Source organism: Gastrolobium bilobum, unplaced genomic scaffold (assembly GCF_033153095.1).
Source record: "Gastrolobium bilobum isolate Gb01-03AN ecotype WA unplaced genomic scaffold, APGP_CSIRO_Gbil_v1 utg12474, whole genome shotgun sequence".
Taxonomy (NCBI): Eukaryota; Viridiplantae; Streptophyta; class Magnoliopsida; order Fabales; family Fabaceae; genus Gastrolobium; species Gastrolobium bilobum.
In genome coordinates, this window is record NW_026895756.1 from 144,145 (window position 1) to 171,318 (window position 27,174).

Sequence of the window (27,174 nt, forward strand, 5' to 3'; positions counted from 1 at the left end):
ACAAGCATGATTAGTCAGTGACTTTGTGTTTCATGTATGTTAGTTAATCCAAAAGAATTGGGCAGTCTTAATACTATAACTGAAATGCATGCATATACCAAACAGTTTGATCAAAAAAAGGCCTTTTCTATTTCAAAAAGATTAATTACAAGGGAACGGAAAGAAACTAAATTAAAAACAGAATTGAAAACAAACTAAGCTAAGATAAATAGGAGGGTTTCTCCTTTTCATTGTGGAGGTCTCCTGTCCCAAGGGTTCCTCTTTGCAGCTTCAGCTTCTTTGGCTTCATCAACTTCCTCCTGGGTTAATGGTCTTCTCCTGAGCAGGTCTTGCAATCTGCGAACTTCATTTACAGGGAGCCATTTTTTAGCATCCTTCAGTAGATCGCTGATGATTGCAACCAGGGATTTGATGGTGGAGCTCATCATGGTTCTGCCGGTGCAAAAATGGATGACTTGTTTTTCAACATCCAACAGTCTCATTTCTAACTCATAAATTCTCCTCTCCAGGTACGTTCCAAAGGCCCTGATGGCTTCTTTGGTTTCCTTACGTTCTTCAGCTTGTTTGGAGACGAGCCTGTTGAGTAAGAGCTCTGCTGTGTGGTTGCGTAGAGAGTTGGAAAGGATTAGGGAGTTAGCTTCTTTAGAAATTTCTCCTTGGATTGCTTGGAGTGTTGATTCATAGGATGCAGCATTGGCTTCCTTGATGGCTACTTTTATGGTGCTGAGTTGTTGTTCTCTCTCCTCCTTCTGCTGTTGTTGGAAGGTGTTGAAGGTAGATGAGAGATGTGCCAGCCCGTCCCTTAGGGCTTTCAGCTCTTCATTAGTGCTCGTCATATCAGGTTGGGGAACAGACTTTTTGGCTGGCAACCGTTTTTCTAATTTCTCCCCCAACATTTCAAAGATCTCAGCAATCCCAATTTGGGATCTTTTCCTGGCTGAGATGGGGATTGCTGTTGTGAGGGAGGAGGGTGGTTGCCTCTTCTGCCGGATGTTGCCAGTAGCAGAAGGTATGACAGGTGTTGGGTTGGGCTCATCCACTGGTGGTCTGGATGAAGAGGGCATGGCTTCAGCTGGTTCCTCCATCAATGGAGGAATTGCCATCCCTTCTTCTTCTGCCAAAGCTCTGGCAAGAGCTTCGTCCCCAGATGTATCGGGATGGATGACAGGGTATAACAGAGGACCTCCCAGATTGATCTGACTGGGGCCTGTTGTCTTTGCTTTCTTCTTAGGGGGTTCTATGAGAATCCCCTTTCCTTTGGCATTTTTCTTCTGTGGCTGAGCCTCTTGCTCAGCCACTGATGTCTCTGCAGCAGATGCTGCTTCTTTTTATGTTCTTCCCTCTTCTTGTTGCTGCCTAGGAGAGAGTTGTGGGGTGATTTGTCTTGGTGGAGAGTGAACAGGTTGTGGGGACGGAATGTCAGAAAATGTAGAGTCTGAGCTGCTTGGGGACGTCTCCTTAGCAGCTGGTTTGGTTGCTGACATTCTGCCAGCCTTCAGCCTTTTTGCCAAAGGCTCATTGTCTTCACTCTCCTCCTCCTTGTCAGAGAGGGTGATAGGTTTTGCAGAGGATGCTCCCTCTGGCCTGTTGCTGCTGAGGACCCTCTTTAGCCTCTAACTCGAACGTTCCCCCTTTCTTGGGGGAACTTTGGCAGGAGATTTCTTCTTGCCCTGTTTTCCATCAGTAGCAACAGGGGCATCCTTCTTTACCTTGGTGGGAGGAGGGACAATTCTCCTTGCTGGAACGTGGGCAGAAGGGGAAGATTTTGAAGGAGTCGTCTTGGTGGCCTTCTTCTGTGAGACCACAGGGGTTTCCTCTTCATCATCACCGGTGGGGGAGCATCTGAGATTGGTAGGAATAGGTTGGGTGGTGTCAATGTAGGTGCTTTTAAGACCGTTCCAGGTCTTAGCATCAAGGATAGATGCCACCCGTTTGATGTCATCTGGGTGTTCCTCTACACCAGCTTTCAGACAGAGCTTGGTGATGAGGTAAGGGAGGCAGACTGTGGTCTTCCTCATGTCCTTCTTCAGGCTGTTATAGATGAGGGCTACTACATCATAAGGAATGTGCTTAATGATGCAGTAGATTTGGACTTGCAGCCCCCAACTAGCAGAGGCTTCATGAGTGGTGGGAGTGATGTTGGAATTTGCAAAAAGTGCCCAGAATCTGGCTATGTCCCTCATGCTACCCTTGCACAGGGACCCTTTATAGTAGTTGGGATTGTCCAAAGCTACTGTTAGCTTCAGATCCTTCTGAAATGTGTACTCCTCCCTACTGTCCAAGTACTCCTTGTACGGATAGTTAGTAACGGTGGGGAGGTGGAGTACTTCTTGGACATCAGCAGGGGAAAATGACACTTGTTTTCCCCTTACTGTGACCACGTCAGGGGCATCTTTCTTCAGCCTCCTCGTCTGGTATAGGAATTCTCCTACTAGGGAGACATTCACTTTACGGTCATCAGTGGCAAAACGCCGCCACTGAAGCTTGATTAAGGACTGCTTCACAAATGAGGGCAGAACCAATTTTTCCTACTGCAAGGAGATGTTCCCCTCTGGGTATAGATGAATGATGGGCTCGGTGAGTTATGGTTCTTCACCACGGTTGGCTACAGGAGTCACCTTGATCGAAAGCTTAGTCATTTTTAGCAGAAAGGAGGTTAGGGCACAATGCAGAGGAAGAAAAGGTTCTGAGTTGAATGGAAATAGTAAAACTCAAAGGAAGCAGTGACTGAGTTTAAATAGACAATGGAGGAGTAAACGAAAAGTTTCTGGGACGTGGAGGTTAAGGAGAGGAGGTTGAAGAGGTAGTGGAATGGGGGCGTTACAGAACGAGTGGTCAGCAGTACGTGACCAGTTACTGATGGGATGAGTGTGAGAAGATGGAACGGATTAGGTCAGGACGTGAGAGAGAGGGAAAAGGAAAGGGTGCAGTTGTCTTAATGGTTGAGGAGACGGTTGCTTTTGCTGAGCACGTTTCCAAGATTTGCAATGAATGCAAATTAGATATGGCTGCGTATCTTTTTAAGTGACTCAGCAGGGACAGGTGTCCTAGTCACTCTTGCTACCTAACCCAGGGAACGTTCCCTTTGTCTTTTCCTAACTAATAAATAAATAATTAATCTGACGTAAATAACAAGTTAACATGCAACAGTGACTACTAAATAAGGAACAGGGAATGTACTAACCTATCACCTATTATTTAATAAATCTAAATGAACATGTAACAAAACATATAATTATATATATATATATATATATATATATATATATATATATATATATATATTATATTGGCATTGTGTGGTCAGGGACCACCCCAAAACTAAATTCCTGGAACGGAACGTACTTTATTTAGACTTTTTGGAGAGGAACATCAGACATTCCCTCCTTTTTGGGAGCTATGTGGTTATGGATAACCACCCCAAAACTTTGCTCTTTGTCAGAGAGCAAATGTATCTACTGGGTTGCCTCCCAGTCAGCGCTTAGTTTAATGTCATTAGCTAGACATGGTACTTACCTCTCAAGGGGTTTCAGAAATGGTTGAGGGGACCTCAGTGTCCCCTGGTAGTGATCCTGGTGTTCTGGTTTGAAGGTTGGCAGCAATCTGCCCCAGATGGGACTCAATGTTCCTGACCACTGCATCATTCCTGGCGACATATTCCTTGACATAATTTTCCAGGGTGTTGACGCATTGGTCATCTCTGTGGAACGGAACGTAGTTGTTTCTTCTTTGTTCAAACGTTCCACTGCTGCTACCTTGCTGATACTGCTGCTGATTGTTGTTGAATGGTCTTTGGTTAATGGGTGGCCTCCATTGGGTGTTGTGGTTCTGATCCTTAATGATAGTTCCTCCAGGGCTTGAATGTGTATTTCGTCTTGCTTGTTGATTGTCTCTGGTGAAGTTCCTATTGCCAAAATTTTCTGCATAACACACCAATGCAGTGGATGGGCAGTCTGTTGAGTCATGAAGGTCACCACAGGCTGAGCATGGTTCTGTTTCAGTTGCTGTGAGTTGTAAGACTTCCATCCTTGGTGCTGCTTGGTCAGCTCTCATGTTCTTCACTTCATTCATGAGTGATGCCAGCTGGGCTTCCATGGCTGTTTGTTTATCCAGTTCTAGCATGCCTGGCTTCCTCGCTGGGCTCACTCTGTCTATTGGCCATTGGAGACATCTTTCAGCAGTCCCTTCTATGATTTCGTACCTTGATTCAAGTGTTCCTGTAAATAAATATCCTCTTGCAGCAAAATCTAGGTGAGATTGAGAAGTATATTCAAGTCCTTTATAGAAAGATTGTAACACTCCCCAACTCTTTACCTCATGGTTTGGACATTTTCTCATGATGTCCTTGTATTTCTCCCATGCTTCATAGAGATTTTCTCCATAAAACATTATGAAGTTAGAGATTTCAGCTCTAACATCAGCTTGTCGAGACATTGGGAGAAATCTCTCTATGGAGAGTTCTTCCCATGTGTGGATTGATCCAAGGGTGAGAGTTTTCATCCATGTTTTAGCTTTTAAGCCCAAGGAGTGAGGGAACAACCTCATTCTCATGCTCTCCTCTGTTACACCCTCAGCTTTAAAATTATCTCAAATATCTTGGAATGTTGTGAGGTGTGTGTAAGGATCTTCTGCAGGGAGTCCATTGAAGACCCCTGCTTCCCTAATCATGTGGAACATGATAGGTTTTAGTTCAAAATTTGGTGCTACAGGGGGAAGGATTACTCCCCTATCTGGTCTATTCCTGAAAGGAGCAGCCAAAGTTCTGAAGTTCTGTTCAGGGGAACTTCTTCATTGTTATTATTGTGATCAGTCATGTTTTCAGCAAATTCTTCCCTCAGGTTCCTTCTTCTCCTATGGAGTGTACGTTCTGGCTCAGGATCAAAGAGAAACTCAGGTACTTCAATGGAGTGGTCAAAGTCTGTTTCAAACTCTTCACTCATAAACCAATAGTACAGGGTATATATATGCACAGCAGATTCAGTGATAAAGAGAAAAAAATATAAAAGTAAAGTCAGATATACAGTATATGTGTTAGAAAACAATGATAAGAACAACAGTTAGTGTTTTTATCCCCGGCAACGGCGCCAAAAACTTGTTGGGTGGTTTGCTGATGGTGGAAAAATATAAGTTCTGATAGGGAACGTTTCTCTGTTCTTGCAGAACACAGATTCGTCCTTTAGTTCCAACCCAAGTGCGCAAGTGCACGCATCAAGTAATAAAGGGAGTATTAATGCCCAAGTTATCGTTCCCACGAGGATAGAGTGCTAATTATTGTTTTATCACTATTTATAAAGAATGAAAATGAGAAGAAAAGTTAGTAAATGAACTGTCTGGTCAAATGTTCCCTACTGTCTTGACAACGTTCCTCAGGAACAGTAAGTTCAATCTGATGGCAAACAGTTGCTCGCTGCGTTATGCATGTGATCCTTCCTGTTTAGAAGAAGGTGAGATAATAATCATTGGAGTTTTTATAAGTACTAAATAAAATAAAATAAAAACTACTAAAACAGAAATAACTATAATCAAGAGACAACAGGGTGATGGTTAAAACAGTTTAACAGAAGGAACAGATTCACTGCTTCACTCTTAAAGGGGTTGTTTTCTCTGCTCAAGACTTAGCACCTTTTGGCTTTGTCCCAGTTTCTTTTCTTGCCAACTCTGATTCCTCAGCTCATGGTCTAGATGGCTCACAAGTTTCCATATTTCTCTGGCTCCCTTGACTCCAACAAGTACTTAGTTCAGAACCTTAAAATGGACGAGTTGGCCCATTATTCCTAAGGTGACCAGTAGCGTTTTTGCTATGACATCTACCTTCCCCCAATGGCTAAGCTGTCTGAAATCCCTTCCTTATAGAAGTTCCTTTCTCAGTATGTGCCCAATTTCCATTGGCGCACAATGAATATAGCTTACTTAGCCAAAGAAATACAAAAAGCTTCGGTCAAGAGTTTTGAAAACAGTTCTTTAAGAGTTTCACAGTTTACCTTTTCCACAGATAGTTCAGCTCATGACTGATAGTTTAAACATAATTATTCTCAACTGAGATCACATAGACCCGAGATTCAGTCAAGAGATAACGATTGGAACGAAGAGAAAAACACTTATATTAATTTAAAAGACAGTTTACAAAAAGAAATAGAAAATAGAGAAAGATGGGTATTTGCTCGTGAGGAGTGTTGATGGTTGTTTACAGAGAAGAGAAGATGGGTTATCACTTAACTACAGTTACAACTTAAAATTAAACTAAGTTACTAACTACTACTAAGTGATCTCTTCTTTTCGGACTGCAAACCCTCCAGGATTTGATGACGTTTTTGTGTGAGGGTGGTCCTATTTATAACTGGAAGAGGAGTGGCAAGACTGTAATTCCTTTGGAGCTAGTTGCTTGAATGAGGGGATGAGACTGTGGCAGCAGAGTGTGAAGCTTGCATGAATTGCTGAATGGAACATGATTTGGTGATGATTAGTCGTTTTTTGCAGACCTTCCCATGCTTTGCTTTTATTTTCAGCCAATGAGCACTCTTGATTCTCTGCTCTTCACGTTTCCAACTGCTCAGTTGGTGCACCGCCTTTCTTTTTAGAAGTCTTTAACTCTACGTTACCTGCAAAGTGTACAAAAGCATTAAATGAATGGAGCAGGTGCATTAAATGTGTCTCAGTCCGTTCCCCTTTTTAATATATTTTAAAGGAATATGTTACCATCTGATCCCCACTGTGTTTTTGTCACAAATGTGTAAAACAAGTGATTTTCATGCTGAAGTTGCTCATCAGATGAGGGAACGTATAGTATTTTGCCATCAAAATGGGCCTAGATGGGAACGAATTTACGTCCCATCATTTATCCAGTTATTCATATAATATATAAACAATGATATTGAGACAAAATATGAAACAGGATCAAGAGTGCTTATGATTCATTTGTGACAATATAAAAGGTACACAAATGTCCTGATCTAATCAAAAGATTGTCTCTAGGACATCCATATACTAACACAATTGCTTACAATATGTATGCGTTGTTCCATCTAAACGGTAAGCCTGAGTATGTGGCGTCATACAAGACGGTGATTCCGTGGGTGGGTGCAAGTGGCGTCTTGCACTAATGTGGGTAATAGACGTATATAAATCCTGCATTTCTCTGGGCAGTAGATTAGTTATAACACACATGACATGATTATCTGCTGCATTGCACTGATTTGGAACTTATACTGTTAAACTTCTTCTGGAACTTATATTGCATATGTAAGTGAGCTTGGGGTGGAAGATCCTTGAGGACCCCTTGTCTTACTGAGATTTCTGTTTAGAGATCTTACCCCACGTTTGGGGCGCTTATTTCAGGTTCAGGTAACCCAGGGGTTGAGACCTCTAGTGGCAGGAGGCCGTAGCTTAGTTGATTATCTTTTGCTGTATGATGACAAGACTGGATTGGATGCTGTTTAGGTTTACTGTACTTTAGTTGATTATTGAGTGAGACTGCAGTTGGGCTTTATACCTTATTTGGTGAGCATGGGGATTGTCCATGTGTAACACCCCGTTACCGGACTGGTGTGTTATCATCAAATATGATATTAAGCGCAGTTACAATCACAGTAGTTATTTGAATTTACGGGACAACTTTTTTTTCTTTTTAATATCGTTTATACCTTAAAAATAACTGTTATCATAACTCAAAACTTTATGCGGAATTATTAATACCATAGCCTAATACAAAAAAAAATTCGTTTTAAGGTTGCTAAGTGGTTCCCATAAACCAACAAACCTAAAAACTCAATCTATCCATTATTAACACTATACGCCTTCTCCTTCTTATTTACTCTAACAATTTTATACCTCTCAAATCATTCTCATCCTTTAATATGTTATATATTTTTCCGTTAGCTTCACGTGGGTTCAAACCGCGCTCAATTTGGAGCACTGCAGCTCAAGTTATGCATTTTCTAAAAACATGATGCTGAACCCGCAAATTCCGGCGCGAGTAGCGCCAAACCGGCGCGAGTAGCGCCGCACCATAGACGTTTTCCAGAATTCCGGCGCGATTAGCGCCAGACTTTCTTCTCCTCTCTGTATATTTCAACGATTAGCGCCACCACGGCGCTAATAGCGCCAGGGGTCTGGAGATAGACCCAAAAACAGGACAATTCGACCTACTTTTGTATTTTACTCATAACTTGAGTTATACTAATCCAATTTACACAATCTTGGTCTCATTGGAAAGCTAATAGAATCTCTAGAAATTCCAAGAAGGCCAAAAGGTCCAATTCCATCATATATGAGACGAAAATTGGGCAACACTCTGTTTGTTTTTCCAACATTTCCCAATTTTTCCAACTATGTACCTAATTCATTTTCATCTCATCATTTAAATGACTAATTCTCAACTCAACCAATCCATAACTCATAATTCATTCATCAATTTAAACTTCCATGAAGCATCATTTACATCAATTGGTTCTTAAGCATAAACCAAGTGGCATGGACAATCCCCATGCTCACCATATCCAGAATATACAACACTAGAGATATACAATTTCATATTCAAGGTACAACCCATGATCAAATGACTTAGAACAATATATGAACAACCAAAGCATGGCCATATAATCACATGCAATCCAATGTTCATACTCTAAGTCCAAGATACACAATAAATACTAGTATGTGCATCCTATACAATCCTCCAAAATGCTATGTTCTCCATATGCACCTCATGCTCCAACTCATCCATACTCGCTATAGCCTGAAATGATGTCCCCGAACGCGGGGTGAGATATACAAATATATCTCAGTAAACCAAGGGTACTAGAGGATCACTCCACCCCATGGCTCACTCAATGTGCAACAAATAACATAGTATGAAATGCATAGCATACAATATCACAACAACTGGGGACAAATCCGAGAACATCCACATCAGGATTCCGTTTAAGGACCCCATCATATAACTCCAGGAATCTTCCTGGTGCCTCTCCCATGGATGAGACGACCCCATGGAAAAACACAACTGGAACTCCTCATGAGCCCTATCCAGCGGAAGTCCCATGTTTGGATCATCCTGGTACCGCTCCCAGAGTCGGCCCCACGGCAACAACCCGACCGGAATCCCCAAAGGATATCTCCAGCGGAAGTCCAAACCAACACACATCTACTGGCCATAGATCAAACAACTCACACACAACATGCTCCAAGTATGTCACACAATCAAGCAATAATGCATGAACATACATATTCACACAATGTCCAAAGGCACAAAATCCAACCACAACCTTCCACTAGGTGTGGTGGAGCACACAAGGGATTAAAACCCAAGTTCCAAAGGTTTACCTCTTATCCAAAGCAAAGCTCCACACGTAAGCTCCAAGTTCAATCCTCCACTATTGCATCCATGAGAGGTAACCTATATGATCAACAACCATGACCATCAATCAATTGCAAACAATCCATCAATTTCACAATAATTATAACTAATTATAATCACTAAGTCCCAAAGGCCATTTTTCATTTCTTCAACTATCTCAACCCATTTAGTCATCAAATTAGCTCACCAATCCCACATCCTATGCATCAAGATTTCATTCATTAATTGTACACATTTTCACTTCAATTTTTCCTTCTCACATTACATGGTTCGAAATCCACATAGATGGCACCCCAAGGTTTTCCATTCATTCCAACAACCATACACCTCATATAATCCTACCATTTATTCATACCAACAACCAACATCCACTTACACGATTTTAACAACAATCCCAAAATCACCATTTCATGTCATTATTCAAAATTTCCTAAGTTATGAACATAATTTCACCAATAATTTTTATTGCATTTCTAGCTCAAACACATCATTCTAAAACATAATCATCTAATACACATTTTTTATTTGAGCTCTCTAACAACACATATCATCCAATTTCACTCTAGGGCACAAATCATAAATCTCATGAATCAATCAATGGAAAGTGTTAAAACTTACTCAATAGGTTGGTCTAAGGCTCCTCCACATCATACTAAACCATTGGAGCATCCAACAACTCCATGAACACAAATCTCACACAAAGGGGTGCGGCCTATATGGGGGTTCTTCTCAAAATGTAGTGGGTTTCATGGCTTAATACTACTACCAATGAGTTTGGAAGGTTGTTTCCAACAAATTTCAAGTCAAGAATCACTTGATTTGGTGGAGTTTTGATTAAGTTACAAGAAAAAGGGAATTTTTGAAGCTCTTGGCTATGGAAGAAGAGGATGCGCGGGAGAGAAGAAGAAATAGGAGAGAGAGTGTCATGTAATTGTGACTTTTAAGTCACTTAAACCATAGGTGGGTCCCACATGCGATTTAACTTTAATCAGTCACCTAATTTAAATCACAAATTTATAACCTACGTATTTTTCTCGTCAATGTCATATTTTTGTTTCCTAAAAATACTGATAATATTTTCACGCTTATCGGTACAATTATATCGCAATATTTTTACATCGGTAAAATCACTATTCATCAAATTTTCCGAAACTTGCCTATCCACTCAATTTTTCGTCCTGAATCCATTTCCGGCATTATTTCTATCATTTGAGATCTTCTACTCAATTTTTCATGCCCGGGTCACGTGTTTGGTAAATTACCATTTTGCCCTTTTCACATATTTTGGCCCTAATTTCAGGATTTTCGCTGATCCTACCCCTTTAATCAACATTATCACATATAAACACATATTTAAGATACGAGGTGTTATACCATGCCACTTTGTTTCTTTTATGTTTAAGTTTGTCTGAGTTGTAGAAACTATCAGGTGGTTGTCCGGTCTACGTGTTGTTGTTCCGTGACTAGAGACACATTTAATTATATATTTAATGAGGTATTTTCGTTAGATGTTTTGTTGCAATTTACACACAGGTAGAGGTGGGAAAGTGGGAGGCCCACCTTGACCCGTCCCACCCCGCCATCAACCCGCCAAAAAATGAGCCAACCCGCCCCGCCCCATTTAATTAAGCGTAGCTTAATACGATGACATGTTAACAAACCGGGTATATATGGAGTTTTATAGGTTCAGAGTTGGTGACATCAATAGTTCCTCCCTTATGCTGCTTCGAACGCCGTTAAGCCAAGCTCCCTTGAGCAAGTCTTCATCCTCAAAGCAAAGGGCTCCTACCACTTTCTCTAATTTAGCTTGAAACTCAGCAACACTCCCCCATTGTTTGAACATATAGAGAGCTCGATATGGATTGTTCAGCACCTCAGGTTCAAAACGGCGAAGTAGCTCGCATTGGAAAAACAACCACGTTGCATTGGGATTGTTCACCTCCCACCAATGAAACCAATGAAGCGCTTCTCCATCTAAAACCACCAAGTCCGCCGCCACCTTTTCAGCCTCCATGACTCCATTAACAGAGAAGTATCTCACAACCTTGCTCACCCACCCAAACGCGTCGTAACCGAAAAACATTGGGATCTCCAGACGCCTTGCCAGAGGAGGGTTCGGGTTGAACCTCCTGTCAGTTCTCCCTCCATGACTCCACGAGGACGATTTCTTCTTCGAGCAGCCATCCCATTCAATCTTCGGATGATTTGTGTAATTCCCTCTTCTATCGCTTCTAGCCTTCGACACATCTCGTCTTGGCGAGAGTTGTTCCTGCGCAGCTCTTCTTCCATAGTATCCATTCGGTTGTCCATACTTCTGGTAATCGTCATCCCACAGAGCTCATAGATCGGAGATCTGATACCAATTGTTAAGAACCTCCAAATCAAATATTAAGTAAATCTCAAGAATAAGATTTATGGGACTGAATCATCCATTTTCATATATTCTTCTTGAAACAAATTACAAACAGGGACTGTAATTCAAATACAAAGCATATAATGGAAACTAACACAATGGTCTGTGAGAAAATGATCATGCATAAGAAGAAAAGGAAAAGATAGTTGTGAGACAATTGGAGAGGTCTCACTCTCTCCCAAGACACCAATTCTCCTGATTTTCCTTTGATACCTCTTACCATGCTCCCCACTTCCCTATAACCATTTTCCCGTAACTAATTTCCCCCCTGCCTTGCTTCTCCAGGCATGTATTCTGTTAGGGGGAACTTTGGTCATCCCATCTAGTTGCTACAGAACCATCCCCCACTGGGCCTCTAACTTCCAAAGCCTTTCTAGTCTTGCTTGAGCCCATTTTAGAGTTGTCAGCCTAGACCCTTCTATTTTTATCCCTATGATATACCTGCTTAATTGGGTTCGTAAAACAAGCATACAAAAAACTCTGGTCATCAGTATAAGAAGGCTGGCACAAGCGGAGACAAAACAAGAGCAAGACAAAATAATACAAGCTCTACAACAGAAAAAACTATGTTAGAGTCATCGTGAAAATTGGCTGGTGATAGTAAAACTAATCTTGAATGTCTATGGTAGGGGTGTTCGCGGTCTGGATTGGATCAGTTTTGAAAGAAAAAATATCTGATCCAATCCCTTCGGTTTGACCATGTAATCATCCTTTCGATTTGGACTTTTTTTCAAATCCGATCCAATCCAATTTTTTTCGTTTTGGATTGGATCGATTTTCGTTTTTTGAAAATCCTAAAATTTGTTTCATGGAGATAACATCTTTTTTATATATATTGGCTTTGTAAAAAAAAATTGAAATACAAAAGTATCAGTAAACGATAATATAGTTTTTTTTTGGACAATGAGATATGAAGCTCTACGCATATGAAATTTTGTTGATGAGATGTGACTAGATTTTTTCTTGGGTTTAGTTGATGGTTAATGGGTCTTGGGTTTAGAAATTTTTAGATTATGATTGGAGAAAGACCAAAGTAAGTAGAGGAGAATTAATATATTGGATCGGTTTGGATTGGATCGATTTTCATTAAACAATCAGAAAACTGATCTAATACAATTAAAATTTACGATTTTTTTTTTTGGTTTTCAATTTTTTGGTTTTTGATTTGTTCAGTTATCGATTTTTTGGTTGGTCACCGCAGTTTGAATTGGTTTGGATCGGTTGATGAACACCCCTAGTCTATGGGGTTTCTTTTCTACCCTTTGCGCAATAACATGCATCATTATAGCAGCTCCTCAACAACTATGGCAGATTGCACAAATCTTGTAAAGCTGATTATCATTAGTTTTATCCTCAATATCAAGTTTACTAAGTCTCAATTCGGCAGTTTTAACTTGATGAATTTTCTCATCGTCGGAATATCCTCAGTTTCATGCTCATTGATGGAGTATATAACACCCAACCTGTATGACTTCCATTCATTGGGGTTACCTTGAAACTATGGAAGGTTATGAGAAATTTTTCAATTTGGGGAATTGAGGACTAATCGTGAGATTTGAAAATTTCCCAAAGGTTATACTAATATAGGTGAGGGTCTATGTCCAGGACCAGGAGTATACCTATAATTTTGAACCCATGATTTTAATTTAGCGGTGGCTTGTATGGGTTTCAAACTATCCAAGTATAGGTTGCATATTAAAACTTCCAAAAGCTCATTCTAAGAAAATTCTAAATCATCGCTTCTAGTCTTTCTTACGAACACCTTCCTTTTTGCTTCCAATTTTGTTTCCTTGCATGCACAAATTTCTCACACCAAGAACCATGTAAAGAAGCATTTAAATCCAAAAGCTTAAGTTGTTGGGTAAGGTTATATTAATGGTTTTATATTTTTCTAATATTTTCCCTCATAAAGAGCTTATTCAGCTTTGAAGGGTGGATGATGCATTAGGTCCAACTCAGCTGTGCTAAGAAACTCCACAATATTGAATTATTTATTAATAGAATGAGATAGTGAGGATCGAACTTGTGACCACTTAGTCACATAGGCTTTAATACCATGTAAATAATCATTTCAACCTAAAAGCTTAAACTGTTAGGTGAGACTACATTAATAATTTTATATTTCTCTAACAAATCCCTTCACCTTCTACCAAAAATTTGCCTCCAAGGCCAAGTCACTAACTTCCCCTCCTTAGGCAAAATTGGGAAGCCTAAATTCGTCTTTGAAACTGTAAGTAAGACAAGGGGAGACTCCATTAGGACAGTGAGAAAGGTGACATCCAATTGTAAAGTTAATGGTTAAGTAAATGAATAGGAGTACCAAAAAAAAATGAATAGGAATTTCTCTTGTTTTCCCTTAAGTCTTTTTCTTTTCTTTTGCCTTTCCTCTTCCTTTTTCTCATTCAAGTTCAACGTAAATTTTCTAGGCAAAGAATAGTTAGTCTCATCAAATCATATGAATATATTCCTCAATGACTATAGTTGTTTTATTATAGACTCTAAATGTGCTTTACTTGTGAGTGAATATCCTAGAAACATACCTTCTCCGGATTTTGAATCAAACTTTCTAAGGTTTTCTTTTCTATTATTCAAAACAAAACATTTGCAACCAAAGATGTGAAAATGAGAAATATTTGATTTCTTCCTCTGTAAAGTTCATAGGGCATTTTCTTTAAAATTGACCTAATCAAGGTATGATTTATAACATAATAAGCGATGTTTACGACATCTGTCCAAAAATATTTTGTCGAAATTATTTTCATTTAGCACAGTTCTTGCAAGTCATAATTTTTTCTCTCTACAACTCCATTTTGTTGTGGAGTCTTAGCGGTGGAAAAAATATGTTCAATGCCAATTTCATAACAAAAGATTTCAAATTCATGATTTTCAAATCTTACATGTGTGTTAGTCATAGGCCTAGTTCTCTTAGGAACCCACACTTTCTTTAGCCCACTAATACCATTCTTCTTAACCTTACATGTTGATGCACTATGTCCTTTAACATCACAATGATAACATTTAGTAAAATGGCTAGTAGTCATGTAAGATGATGATACAAAGAGGTTCTTGTAGGATTTTTCTTTGTGTGCTTGTGTTAAATCCCAAATCGAATTTATCTTAATATTTGTGTAAAATTCAAAAGGATGTGGACTACTCTATGTTTAGAGTACTTGGTTGCCTGACCTTTGCCTCTACTTTGGCAAATCGTCGAACAAAATTTCAGCCTTGGGCTTACAGGTGCATCTTTCTTGATTGCCCTCTTGGAATGAAAGCTGACAAGCTCTTTGATTTTGATAGCAAACAAATGTTTGTCTTTCATCATGCAGTACCATGAAGATATTTTTTTTCTTTTCACAACTCTGGTTTTTCTTCTGATTTAGATCCTTTTCTTACACTTGTTTTACCTAACAGTAATCTCACCAGCTCAGAGTATAACACCCTGTTGTACACTATTAGTTAACACTGCATATGACATTAAGCCCAATTACAATCACAGTAGTTGATTATAGAATAATTTTTTTCTTTTACTATTTTCTGTCATTAAATTATTTCATTATCAAATTAATTCAAAATCATAATTATAGGGTGCACCTTCATCATGCATTCAACGCGCAGAAGTCTAAATTTAAACTTTACGAATGCAAATATCAGAGTGCGGAATGGAAACACATAACCATACTTATTCCATATAATATTAAAAGCGTTAAAACGTCAATACAAAATAAATAACACTAAACATTATTTAATGTAATCCCAAAAAGATTAACTAATCATAAATAAAAACATAATTTATGCCGCATCATAAGCCCAGTCATAATGTGGTTGTGGTTCCTCTAGCCATTGTGTACTTAGTGCTTCATCGAAATCATAATGTGGAAAAGCTTCTATTAATAATTTCATAGCCTCAGTCCATAGGCCTCTATCTGTTAGATCCTTTAGTTTCTCTTCCCAGGTAGGTGGAGTTTCTTCTTCTTTACGTACCAGTCTCTTACCCTTTCTTTCCCACATAACTTTCTTATTACTTTCTTTCATCTTTTCCTGAAATGGGTGGTCAAGGGGGGTGAGATTTTGGGGAAAATCTCAGTAAGGTTCACAGCTGGAGCATTCTCCAACTATGACGCTTACTCCTGCAACAGTTTATAATAACAATACAAAATGGAACATTTAACATCATCATATAAAAATATCATGCCATCATCATCATCATCATATTCCTCCCGGCTTTTACGGACTTACGGAGATACCCAGAGTCCTCGTCAGGTTGCAACTGGAGTATCAGTGCACAGGCCAACATTTAATAGCATGGTTTTAAGTTTCAAAAATATCATAATCACATAATGTAAAGCACTATAAACATATTGCAGTCAGACCATAACTTATCATAGTTTCATAATGGTGGCATACATAGAGAGATTACTTCAACAACTGTAAACACTTACAGTGCTTGTCGTTCTTTACTTGTATACTTTCAACTTTTGATCTCTTTACTTGCCTGTTTGCTCCCTTTGATGATGATCAACGACTTAAGGAAACACTTCTTGACCTTTGACTACTTTGAATCTTCTTGAATGAACTTCCTTCCTCCTTGAACATACAAGGCCGCAAGCTTAAAGAGAGGAGAAGAGGGATTTTCTTGCTTAGAGATGAAGGGTTCTTTGGTGGAATTATTAGGAAGAAGGACAAAGATCCAGGCTTGTATTTGATCTTGGAACAATTAGGTATTTCTCACTAACACACTCACCATTTCGAAGCATTCATGGACTTCACAAAATGAACTAAACTCTTTGTTCTTTCCTTTGGTAGTGCCGCGGCTATAGAGGGAAAAAGAAGAGACTAAAGCTTGTTCAAATAGGCAACCTAGAAGCCTTGCCATTACTTGATTGCTGGTAGGTTTCGATCACATTAAATGAGAGTAAGGTGGTGATTTGTTGTCATAGGTTAGATTGCTTAATTTAGGGACAAGAACATGATGTCAATTTCCTTGATTAAGGAAATTTAGTGATTGCTTGATTTAAGGAATTGATGATGTGTGACTAATCGTCATTAAAAGTTGCTCCCTTGATTTAAGGGATTGATGAGGTGTGACTAATCGTCATAAAGGTTGCTTCCTTGATTTAAGAAACAGAATTATTTGATTGATTGACATATTGTCATCAATTTTCTTGATTTAGGGAAAGTGATTGACTACTAATCATCATAATCCTAACTTCCTTGTTTAAAGGAATTTGACTGGCTTGACTTAAGGAAATTCGATTTGCATTTAATGGCTTGAAAATCAAATAAAATCAAATTCATTTCCTACACCTAGGCCGCGGATTTTAAATGCTTGGAAGGAAAAGATTTCCTTTAATTTTGGACCATGATTTATTCCTTAAGATTATGGACCTTTAACCTATTAACCTGACCTAATTTGTGCCTATTTTTCCATGATTTTATGACACTTTAAATTGACTTCTTAGAGCTTGTTTTCTCTAGTAAAACCGTGGGCTTCTTGCTTGTAGGGAAAGAATTCTAATTTAATTCCTAGTCATATAGTACTTCTTTAGGTTTATTATGTCATGGCCTTACTTTGGGCTTTAACTTGATTTGGGTTTCATTTACCTTATTGGACTTTACTTTATCATATAGAGCTTTCTTTGTATCACTTGGACTTGTCCACATTAAATGGAATTAAAACTTCCTTTGTTGGGTTATACTTTGATCCATGAATTCATTGGATCCCTAATGCTTATGTCTTTGGTCCATTGGACCCATACTTCTAATTTACTTAATCATAAACTATTTCATCTGAAATGTCTCGTTTATTAATTATCATAATTCTTCATTAATCATGATACAATATTTAGGGTTGTTATATCCTCCCCCACTAATAAAATTTTCGTCCCGAAAATTACTATAACTTGGGGTACTTCTGTCTAATCTCATCTTCTCGCTCCCAAGTTGCTTCTTCGGGAGTCCTTCCTTGCCATTGCACTTTTACCATGGGTATCACCTTGCTGCGAAGCTGCTTCTCTTCTCTATCCAGAATCTTGATTGGTACCACCGGGATCTTCAAATTAGGTCGTACTTCCACTTCATCCGGTAATACAACATGTGAGGGATCGGCTACATATTTCTTCAATTGGCTAACATGAAATACATCGTGAAGATTTGCCAAATTTGGAGGTAATGCCAACTGATAAGCTACCGGCCCCACCCTTTTCAGAATCTGATAAGGACCGATATAACGCGAACTTAACTTTCTTACACCGAGTGCTCTTCCAATACCTGTAATAGGAGAGAGCTTAACAAATACATGTTCCCCTACTTCAAAGTCTAGGGGTCGGTGCTTCAAATCATAATAACTCTTTTGTCTGTCCTGAGCCTTCTGCATCCTGTCACGAATCATCTTTATCTGCTTAGTTGTTTCGTTCACCATATCTGGCCCAAACATTTCTTTATCGCCCACTTCTTCCCAGCATACAGGTGTTCGACACCTTCTTCCATACAGAGCTTCATACGGGGCCATTCCTATACTTGTATGATGACTGTTGTTGTAAGAAAATTCTGCCAAAGGCAGATACTGATCCCAACAACCTTCTCTTTCTAAAGCGCAAGCTCTTAACATGTCTTCCAGTGTCTGTATTGTTCTTTCAGTCTGTCCGTCTGTCTGCGGATGGTACGTCGTACTCAATCGTAATTGAGTTCCGAACGCCTGCTGTAATGAATACCAGAATCGGGATGTAAACTTAGGATCCCGATCACTGATTATCCATCTCTTTCAATGAATTATAGCATGTCCTATGATAAACCCCTAGTTTATCAGGTTTTTCAGCATGAATTAGTATCAATTTGTGTGATTAATTGGATGAAAAAGAGGTTAATGTCCTGGAATTCCCTCAAGTACAAGTTCTGAAAGCTTTGTTGAAAAATTACATTGTTTGTAGGGAAATGAAGCTTAAGGAGTAGCAGAAAGAAAGAAGAAGATTCTGGAGAAAGGGAGAATGCCTAAGTGTTGAGCGCTAAAACGTCCACACAGAACGTTTTAGCGCGCTGCTGCAAACGAAGGACAAAAGTTGCTGGTCTTGGGCGCTAAAACTTCCTGATCAAACGTTTTAGCGCCCTGCTGTTGGAAAGAGACTCTGGTCTCGAACGCTAAAACGTCCAAACCAAGTGTTTTAGCGTTGGAGTCAGTTGGAAGCAGTTGAGCATTCACCAGGCATGGACACTAAAACGTTCAACAGTTCACGTTTTAGCGCCCAAGTTTGTTAAAAGCAGTTGGACATCCGTCAAACATGGACGCTAAAACACCCATTCATGAACGTTTTAGCGCCCATGTTAGTTTTCAGTTATAATTTGTAACACTATAAAAGGCAAGGGCCTTCACATTTGTCATATATCTGATTCTATCTCTCTCTCCCATATCAGATCCTCTGATTTGACTTCTCTCTCTTACTTTCCAAATTCTTTAGGACTTAGTTCTTGTATTAGTTAGTTTCCTATGTAATTGCACTTGAAGATTGAAGACTTACTATCATGACAATGGAGTTTGATCTTTCTTTTTCCTTTGTTTATATTTCAATTATGTCTGAGTAGAGTTCTTTTGTAGTCTGATTCAATGGAACTCAAGTTTGAATTTATGAATGGTTAATTAGATGTCTTGTTTATTTATTATGTGATTTGTATGAAGTTGTCTTGATTAATTCTTCATGTTAAGGAGTAGTGTAGAACAGACATGTTTACATTGTTTCTATATTTTACAACTTCATCATCAGTGTTCTAGTAGTCAAGACATTGATGCTAGGATTCTAGATGTGATCTTAAGACCTTAGTAATTAATGCATGTATTAAGAAAGGAATCACCAAGACATTGGGGTTTCTAATTAATGTGTCTATCAAGGTAGTAAGACATTATATCTTGATGATAAGAAAAAGGTTGATCAACATTACATAGTAGATATTCATCATGGAAATTGGTTCATCCATAAATTCATTCTTAATGGAAATTGACATCTGACTACTTGTTTTAAATTATATTCACACTTTATTTGTTTATCAATTCTTTAATTTTATTCAAATTTAATTTCTGGTGACAAGAAATAAATGCAATTCATAATCTTTTGGTTGATTCAACTTAACAATATTTGGTTAGTCAGTGCTTGACACAATTCCTCGTGGGAACGATCTTTACTCATCATTTTATTACTTGTTTGACTAGTACACTTGCTAATCTGACAACAAGTTTTTGGCGCCGTTGCCGGGGAATTTGTTTTTCAACATTGACAGACACCGTTAGTTGTTAAGATTGAATCTTTTATTTTCAGTATTTTATATTTTTGTTGTATGAATTTTTGTTCCATTTTAATTCTGGTGTATGCAAGGTACTTTTGATTCAACTTCTTTGTTGTTTGACCCAGAGTTAGAAAGGACAATTAGAAGGAACAGGAGGGCAGCCAGAAGAAGGAAATTACTGGAAAGGGAAGAACCAAGTGGTGAACCAAGTACTACAGTACAGGAAGAGAATATGGCAAAAAACCATGTGCAACCACCACAAAGGACATTGGGAGATTACATGACTCCTGCTGTTATTCCACCCATTGGAAGTGTGGTTCGACCTACAGTAGAGTCCAATAATTTCGTATTGAAGCCTGCACTGGTACATTTGGTGCAGAAAGAACAGTTTGCTGGAACAAGTGTAGAGGATCCATACCTGCACATTGAAAATTTCTTGTTGTTAAGTGACACTGTGAAGATTAATAGAGTGTCCAGAGATGCCATTCTTTTGAGGCTTTTTACTCATTCACTGAAGGATGATGCCAGGAGATGGCTACAGTCACTACCACAAGGAAGTATTACAACTTGGGATGACCTGCAGACCATGTTTTTGGCAAGATTCTTTTCAGCATCCAAGAGGGCAAAGTTGAAGGATGAGATTACAGGGTTCAAGCAGAAAGAATTAGAGTCTATCTATGAGGCCTGGGAGAGGTTCAAGACACTCTTGAGGAAATGCCCACAACACGGGATAGAAGTGTGGAATCAAGCAGCAATCTTCCTCCAGGGGTTGACAACCACTACTGGTGGTTCATTGACAACCAAGACTCCTCAGGAAGCCTTGGACATCTTTGAGTCCTTAGCATCTCAGGAGTTTGACAATGCTCCAATGAATGACAGAAGAATGGGAATTTTAAATTGGATGGCTATGATGCTTTATTAGCCAAGAATGACCAGATGCAGCAAGTGCAGAAAATACAACAACAACAAATTGATTCTCTCACTAAGCAGCTTTCTTCTCAGAAGGTTGCTTCTGTGGACACTAATTCTGTGTGTGCCAGTTGTGAGAAAAGCCATGTTACAGATGATTGTGATTGTGGGAGACCTGATGAACAAGCAGAAGTTAATGGAGTATGGTATGACCATAACAACCAGAGGAATTACAACAACCAGGGGCGAAATGTGTATGTGCAACCATGGAAGAACAAGAATCAACACCCAGGGTTCAGTTATAGTTCCAACCATCAGTTGAATCCTCCACTACATCCTCCTCCAACACACTCATCACAGCCAATTGATACTACTGCATGGGAGAAAGCTTTTGCCCAGTTATCAAAGACTACTCAAGATTATATCTAGGGGTCAAATTATTTCAGGGAAGAGACTTCATGCTTTCATGCAGGAGACTAAGACAACATTCAGAAACCAGGAAGCATCCATCCAGAATTTGGAGACACAAATTGGTCAGTTGTCTAGGCAGATAGCTGAAAGGCCACAGGGAAAGTTCCCTGGTGATACTATGGTGAATCCAAAAGAGCACTGCAAGTCCATCATTACAAGAAGTGGGCTTGTGCTCCAACCGGTGAACAAGAAAGTGGATGAGAAGAAAGTGGGAGAAAAGAAAAGTGAGGAGGAAGTTGTTGTTGAAGATGTTGTAGTTGAAAATGATAAAGAAGAGGAAGTTGAGGAAAAGAAGAAGGAAGAAGAGGTAGTGGTTGAAAAGAGTTCTTCACCCAAGAAGTTGATGAAGTGGGAGAAGAAGAAGATGGATGACAAGCAGGACCAAGCCAATTAACCTATCTCCTTATGCTAAAGTGCCTTATCCTCAACGGTTGAAGCAGGAAATCCAGAAGCAGCACTATGCAAGGTTTCTGGATATTTTTAAGAAGTTGCAGATTAACATTCCATTTGCTGAGGCCCTGGAGAACATGCCTCACTATGCCAAATTTATGAAGGATCTTCTGTCTAAGAAGAGGAAATTGAAGGATGGTGAGACAGTGGCTTTGACAGAAGAGTGTAGTGCCCTGATCCAAAAGAAGCTTCCACCAAAATTGAAAGATCCTGGAAGTTTCAGCATCCCTATTGCCATTGGAGATGTGGAAGTAGGGAAGGCACTTTGTGATTTGGGGGCCAGTATAAATCTGATGCCTTTGACTGTATGTAGAGCCTTGGGAATCAACACCCTGAAGGATACTAATCTTATATTGCACCTTGCTGATAGATCCATCAAAAGACCAGAAGGTGTGGTTGAAGATGTTCTGGTCAAGGTGGACAAGTTTATTTTTCCAGTGGATTTTGTTATTCTAGATATGGAAGAAGAAGATACTGAAAGCCCTCTACTGCTAGGGAGGCCATTTTTAGCAACTGCTAGATCCCTGATTGATGTTGAACAGGGAAGCTGATGCTAAGAGTGAATGAAGAGACAATTACAATTGATGTATTTGAAGCCATTAAACATCCTGTTGATGTGGAGGATTGTTTCAGGATTGACATTATACAGGAGTTGTGGAAGAAGTGACAGGAGAAGAGGACCTGTTATTGGAGGAAGACAAAAGTATGGAAGAAATGCGTGGGGAATTTTATCAAGAGGAACCAATAGTTGAAGAGCTTGAAAAGAAGATGGATGACATTCCTAAGGGAACACCTAAGGTGGAACTGAAAGAACTACCTTCAAATTTGAAGTATGTGTTCCTTGGGGATGATGAAACCTACCCAGCCATTATCAATGCATTTTTGTCTAAGGGGAGGAAGTGAAGTTGGTTGAGGTACTCAAGAAGAACAAGACAGCCATGGGCTGGTCATTTTCAGATCTTAAGGGTATCAACCCTTCCTTCTGCACTCACAAGATCTTAATGGAGGAAGAAGTCAAACCAGTGAGGCAATCACAGAGAAGACTCAATCCCACTATGAAGGAGGTAGTGAGGAAGGAGGTGGTGAAGTTGCTTGATGCTGGGATGATTTACCTTATTTCAGACAGTGCTTGGGTGAGTCCAGTTCAAACAGTACCCAAGAAAGGAGGGATGACTGTTGTAAAAAATGAGAATAATGAACTGATCCCTACAAGAACAGTGACTGGCTGGAGGATGTGTATTGACTACCGGAGACTCAACAAAGCAACCGGGAAGGACCATTTCCCTATTCCATTTTTGGACCAGATGCTAGAGAGATTGGCAGAACATGCTTTCTACTGCTTCTTGGATGGATACTCTGGCTATAACCAGATAGCTGTGGCTTCAGAAGATCAGGAAAAGACCGCATTCCCTTGCCCCTATGGAGTCTTTGCATATCGGAGGATGCCTTTTGGGCTATGCAATGCACCAGGAACTTTTCAAAGGTGCATGCTTTCCATATTCTCTAACATGGTAGAAAGATGCATTGAGATTTTCATGGATGATTTTTCTGTGTTTGGTCCTACTTTTGATGCATGTTTACAAAACTTGGATTGTGTTTTGAAAAGATGCCAAGATTGCAATCTTGTGCTAAATTGGGAGAAATGTCACTTTATGTTGACAGAGGGGATTGTTCTGGGACACAAAGTGTCCAACAGAGGGATTGAAGTAGATAAGGCCAAGATCTCTGTTATTGAGAAATTACCCCCTCCCATAAATGTTAAAGGTGTGAGGAGTATTCTAGGACATGCTGGATTTTACCGTCGTTTTATTAAAGACTTTTCAAAAATTGCAAAACCATTGTGCAAGCTGTTAGGGAAAGATCAAGAATTTTTGTTTACTGATGACTGCTTGCTTGCATTCAATGTGTTAAAAGACAAGTTGATCACTGCAACTATAATCATGGCACCTGATTTTTCATTACCTTTTGAGCTTATGTGTGATGCCAGTGATTTTGCTGTGGGAGTAGTGTTAGGTCAAAGGAAGGATAAACTATTGCATGTCATTTACTATGCCCGTAAAATTCTTAATGAGGCACAAAATAATTATGCTACTACAGAGAAAGAGTTATTGGCAATAGTGTATGCATTTGACAAATTCAGGTCATATCTGCTAGGGTCCAAGGTTATTGTTTACACTGACCATGTAGCTTTGAAGTATTTGTTAACAAAGCAGGATGCTAAGCCCAGGTTACTCTGATGGATGTTACTTCTGCAAGAATTTGAAGTAGAAATCAAAGACAAAAAGGGAGTGGAGAACTTGGTGGCTGATCATTTATCTAGGATCATAGAGACACATCTACAAGAGGGACCAGAAGTGGTGATCAAGGAGGAGTTTCCTGATGAACAAATACTGGCCATAAGCACTGTTTCCCAGTTGGTGTATGATCAAGTCTTGTATGTTAACACACTACCATGGTTTGCTGATTTTGCTAACTACAGAGCTGCTGGAGCCATGCCTAAGGATTTCACTTACCAGCAGAGGAAGAAATTTCTACAAGGATGTGAGGAGATACATCTGGGATGAACCATACCTCTTCTATAGATGTTCAGATGGAGTAATCAGAAGATGCATTCCAGAAGAGGAGCAAAAGAGTGTCTTATGGCACTGTCATGGTTCAGCCTATGGTGGTCATTTTGCAGGTGAGAGAACAGCAGCCAAGGTTTTGATGAGTGGCTTTTACTGGCCCATATTGTACAAGGATGCCAGGAAATATGTGGAAGCATGTGACAACTGCCAAAGGACTGGAAACATCTCCAGGAGACATGAAATGCCTTTGAATAATATTCTGGAGGTGGAGATCTTTGATGTCTGGGGTATGGATTTCATGGGACCTTTTCCCTCTTTCTACTCTAACAAGTATATCCTGGTGGCAGTTGATTATGTGTCGAAGTGGGTTGAAGCTATAGCCACACAGACCAATGATGCTAGAGTTGTGATAGCATTCTTGAAGAAAAACATATTTGTGAGATTTGGAGTTCCAAGAGTCATAATAAGTGATGGGGGACCCATTTTGATAACAGGTTTGTTGAAGTTGTTCTTGAAAAGTATGGAGTAAGGCACAAAATAAGTACTCCATACCACCCACAGACTTGTGGTCAGGTTGAGATTTCCAACAGGGAACTTAAAAGAATTCTGGAAAAGATTATTGTTTGGGTATATAGGACAAAATATGCTAGGACTCAATAGTCCAAGAAACTTGATGACACTTTGTGGGTATATAGGACAGCATTCAAGACTCCTATTGGAATGTCTCCATTTCAGTTGTTGTTTGGGAAAGCATGTCATTTGCCTGTGGGGTTGGAGCATAGAGCATTATGGGTTGTCAAATTCTTGAACTTTGATTCCAAAGCTGCAGGTGAGAAAAGGCTACTGCAATTGGATGAACTGGATGAATTCCGTCTGTCTGCTTATGAGAGTGCTAGCCTATACAAGGAGATCACAAAGTATTTGGAAGAGACAGAGGGAAGTATTAAAGACACAAAGTTTCTGAAGGAAAAAGAAAGAAAAATAATTTTTTTTTGTTAAAGACACAAAGTGTCAGGAAGAAAAGGAGGAAGAAAGGTTCAAAGAAAAGAACAAGGAATGAAAAGGAAGAAAGTTGGGGGAATTAGGAAGAAATTGATGAATACTCTGAATTCCCTCTTATCTGAATCTGATTCATTTGATCTGAACTTCCCCTTTTACAAAAATTCTTACCTCTAGTCAAGCCACATACCAAGCCTCATTGCCAATCATACCAAGCCCTTTCTGATCTACCTTATAAATTGTTGTTATTATGAACAGTGAGAAGATAGGCAAGCATATGGCAGTTTGAGTGCAGTGAAGTGAGTGATAAGTACATCCTTAAACACTAGTGTGCAAGAGAGTTAAATTCTCACAACTTTTGAGAAGTTCCTAGTGAGGGGGTGTTTTTGTTTGAAAAGTCTCTGTATATCATCTTTACTGAACTGTTGAAAAGCCACATATGATGTTGGGCAAGTCATAAGAAATAAAAGATTTCATGGTTGTAAGTTGTATCAATGTGATCTGTTGTTAATTGAAGTCCATCCTCATGAGTTTCATTTGTAAAGAATCTTGAATCTTTCTCTATTGTAATATCATCCCTGAGGACATCAATGTCCAAATCTGGGAATTGTGATAAACCCCTAGTTCATCAGGTTTTTCAGCATGAATTAGTATCAATTTGTGTGATTAATTGGATGAAAAAGAGGTTAATGTCCTGGAATTCCCTCAAGTACAAGTTGTGAAAGCTTTGTTGAAAAATTACACTGTCTTGTAGGGAAATGAAGCTTAAGGAGCAGCAGAAAGAAAGAAGATGATTCTGGAGAAAGGGAGAATGCCTAAGTGTTGAGCGCTAAAACGTCCACACAGAACGTTTTAGCGCGCTGCTGCAAACGAAGGACAAAAGTTGCTGGTGCTGAGCGCTAAAACGTTCACACAGAATGTTTTGCAATCTGAGGACAAAAGTTGCTGGTCTTGGGCGCTAAAACTTCCTGATCAAACGTTTTAGCGCCCTGCTGTTGGAAAAAGACTCTGGTCTCGAACGCTAAAACGTCCAAACCAAGTGTTTTAGCGTTGGAGTCAGTTGGAAGCAGTTGAGCATTCACCAGACATGGACGCTAAAACGTTCAACAGTTCACGTTTTAGCGCCCAAGTTAGTTAAAAGCAGTTGGGCATCCGTCAAACATGGACGCTAAAATGCCCATTCAAGAACGTTTTAGCGCCCATGTTAGTTTTCAGTTGTAATTTGTAACAGTATAAAAGGCAAGGGCCTTCACATTTGTCATATCTCTAATTCTATCTTTCTCACCCATATCAGATCCTCTGATCTGACTTCTCTCTCTTACTTTCCAAATTCTTTAGGACTTAGTTCTTGTATTAGTTAGTTTCCTATGTAATTGCACTTGAAGATTGAAAACTTACTATCATGACAATGGAGTTTGATCTTTCTTCTTCCTTTGTTTATATTTCAATTATGTCTGAGTAGAGTTCTTTGTAGTCTGATTCAATGGAACTCAAGTTTGAATTTATGAATGGTTAATTAGATGTCTTGTTTATTTATTATGTGATTTGTATGAAGTTGTCTTGATTAATTCTTCATGTTAAGGAGTAGTGTAGAACATACATGTTTACATTGTTTCTATATTTGACAACTTCATCATCAGTGTTATAGTAGTCAAGACATTGATGCTAGGATTTCTGATGTGATCTTAAGACCTTAGTAATTAATGCATGTATTAAGAAACGAATCACCAAGACATTGGGGT

At 39.3% G+C, this 27,174-nt stretch overlaps 1 protein-coding gene and 2 non-coding genes across 3 annotated transcripts; 2 read left to right on the forward strand and 1 right to left on the reverse strand.

Annotated features, from left to right (window-relative positions):
• The first annotated feature begins 4,312 nt into the window (after window positions 1-4,312).
• On the forward strand, window positions 4,313-4,419 carry LOC133295661 (small nucleolar RNA R71). The gene has a single exon (XR_009749385.1). It is a non-coding gene; the product is annotated as a small nucleolar RNA R71 (small nucleolar RNA).
• A 16,242-nt stretch (window positions 4,420-20,661) lies between these two features.
• Window positions 20,662-20,768, reverse strand: LOC133295660 (small nucleolar RNA R71). Its single transcript, XR_009749384.1, has one exon. It is a non-coding gene; the product is annotated as a small nucleolar RNA R71 (small nucleolar RNA).
• Window positions 20,769-20,972: 204 nt separating this feature from the next.
• Window positions 20,973-22,769, forward strand: LOC133295657 (uncharacterized). The gene is made up of 4 exons (XM_061494501.1): window positions 20,973-21,151; window positions 21,375-21,651; window positions 21,857-22,412; window positions 22,516-22,769. Exons 1-4 carry the CDS (start codon window positions 20,973-20,975, stop codon window positions 22,767-22,769), a joined length of 1,266 nt encoding a protein of 421 aa, XP_061350485.1.
• The last annotated feature ends 4,405 nt before the right edge of the window (window positions 22,770-27,174 follow it).

What these genes read in the sequence shown, in the direction of transcription:
- LOC133295657 (XM_061494501.1), top strand. Translation starts at nt 20,973, where the DNA reads ATGCAGCAAGTGCAGAAAATACAACAACAACAAATTGATTCTCTCACT. An exon ending in GCAGAAGTTAATGGAGTATG is followed by an intron (nt 21,152 to 21,374) that starts GTATGACCATAA and finishes GATTATATCTAG; the next exon opens with GGGTCAAATTATTTCAGGGA. An exon ending in GATTGATGTTGAACAGGGAA is followed by an intron (nt 22,413 to 22,515) that starts GCTGATGCTAAG and finishes GACATTATACAG; the next exon opens with GAGTTGTGGAAGAAGTGACA.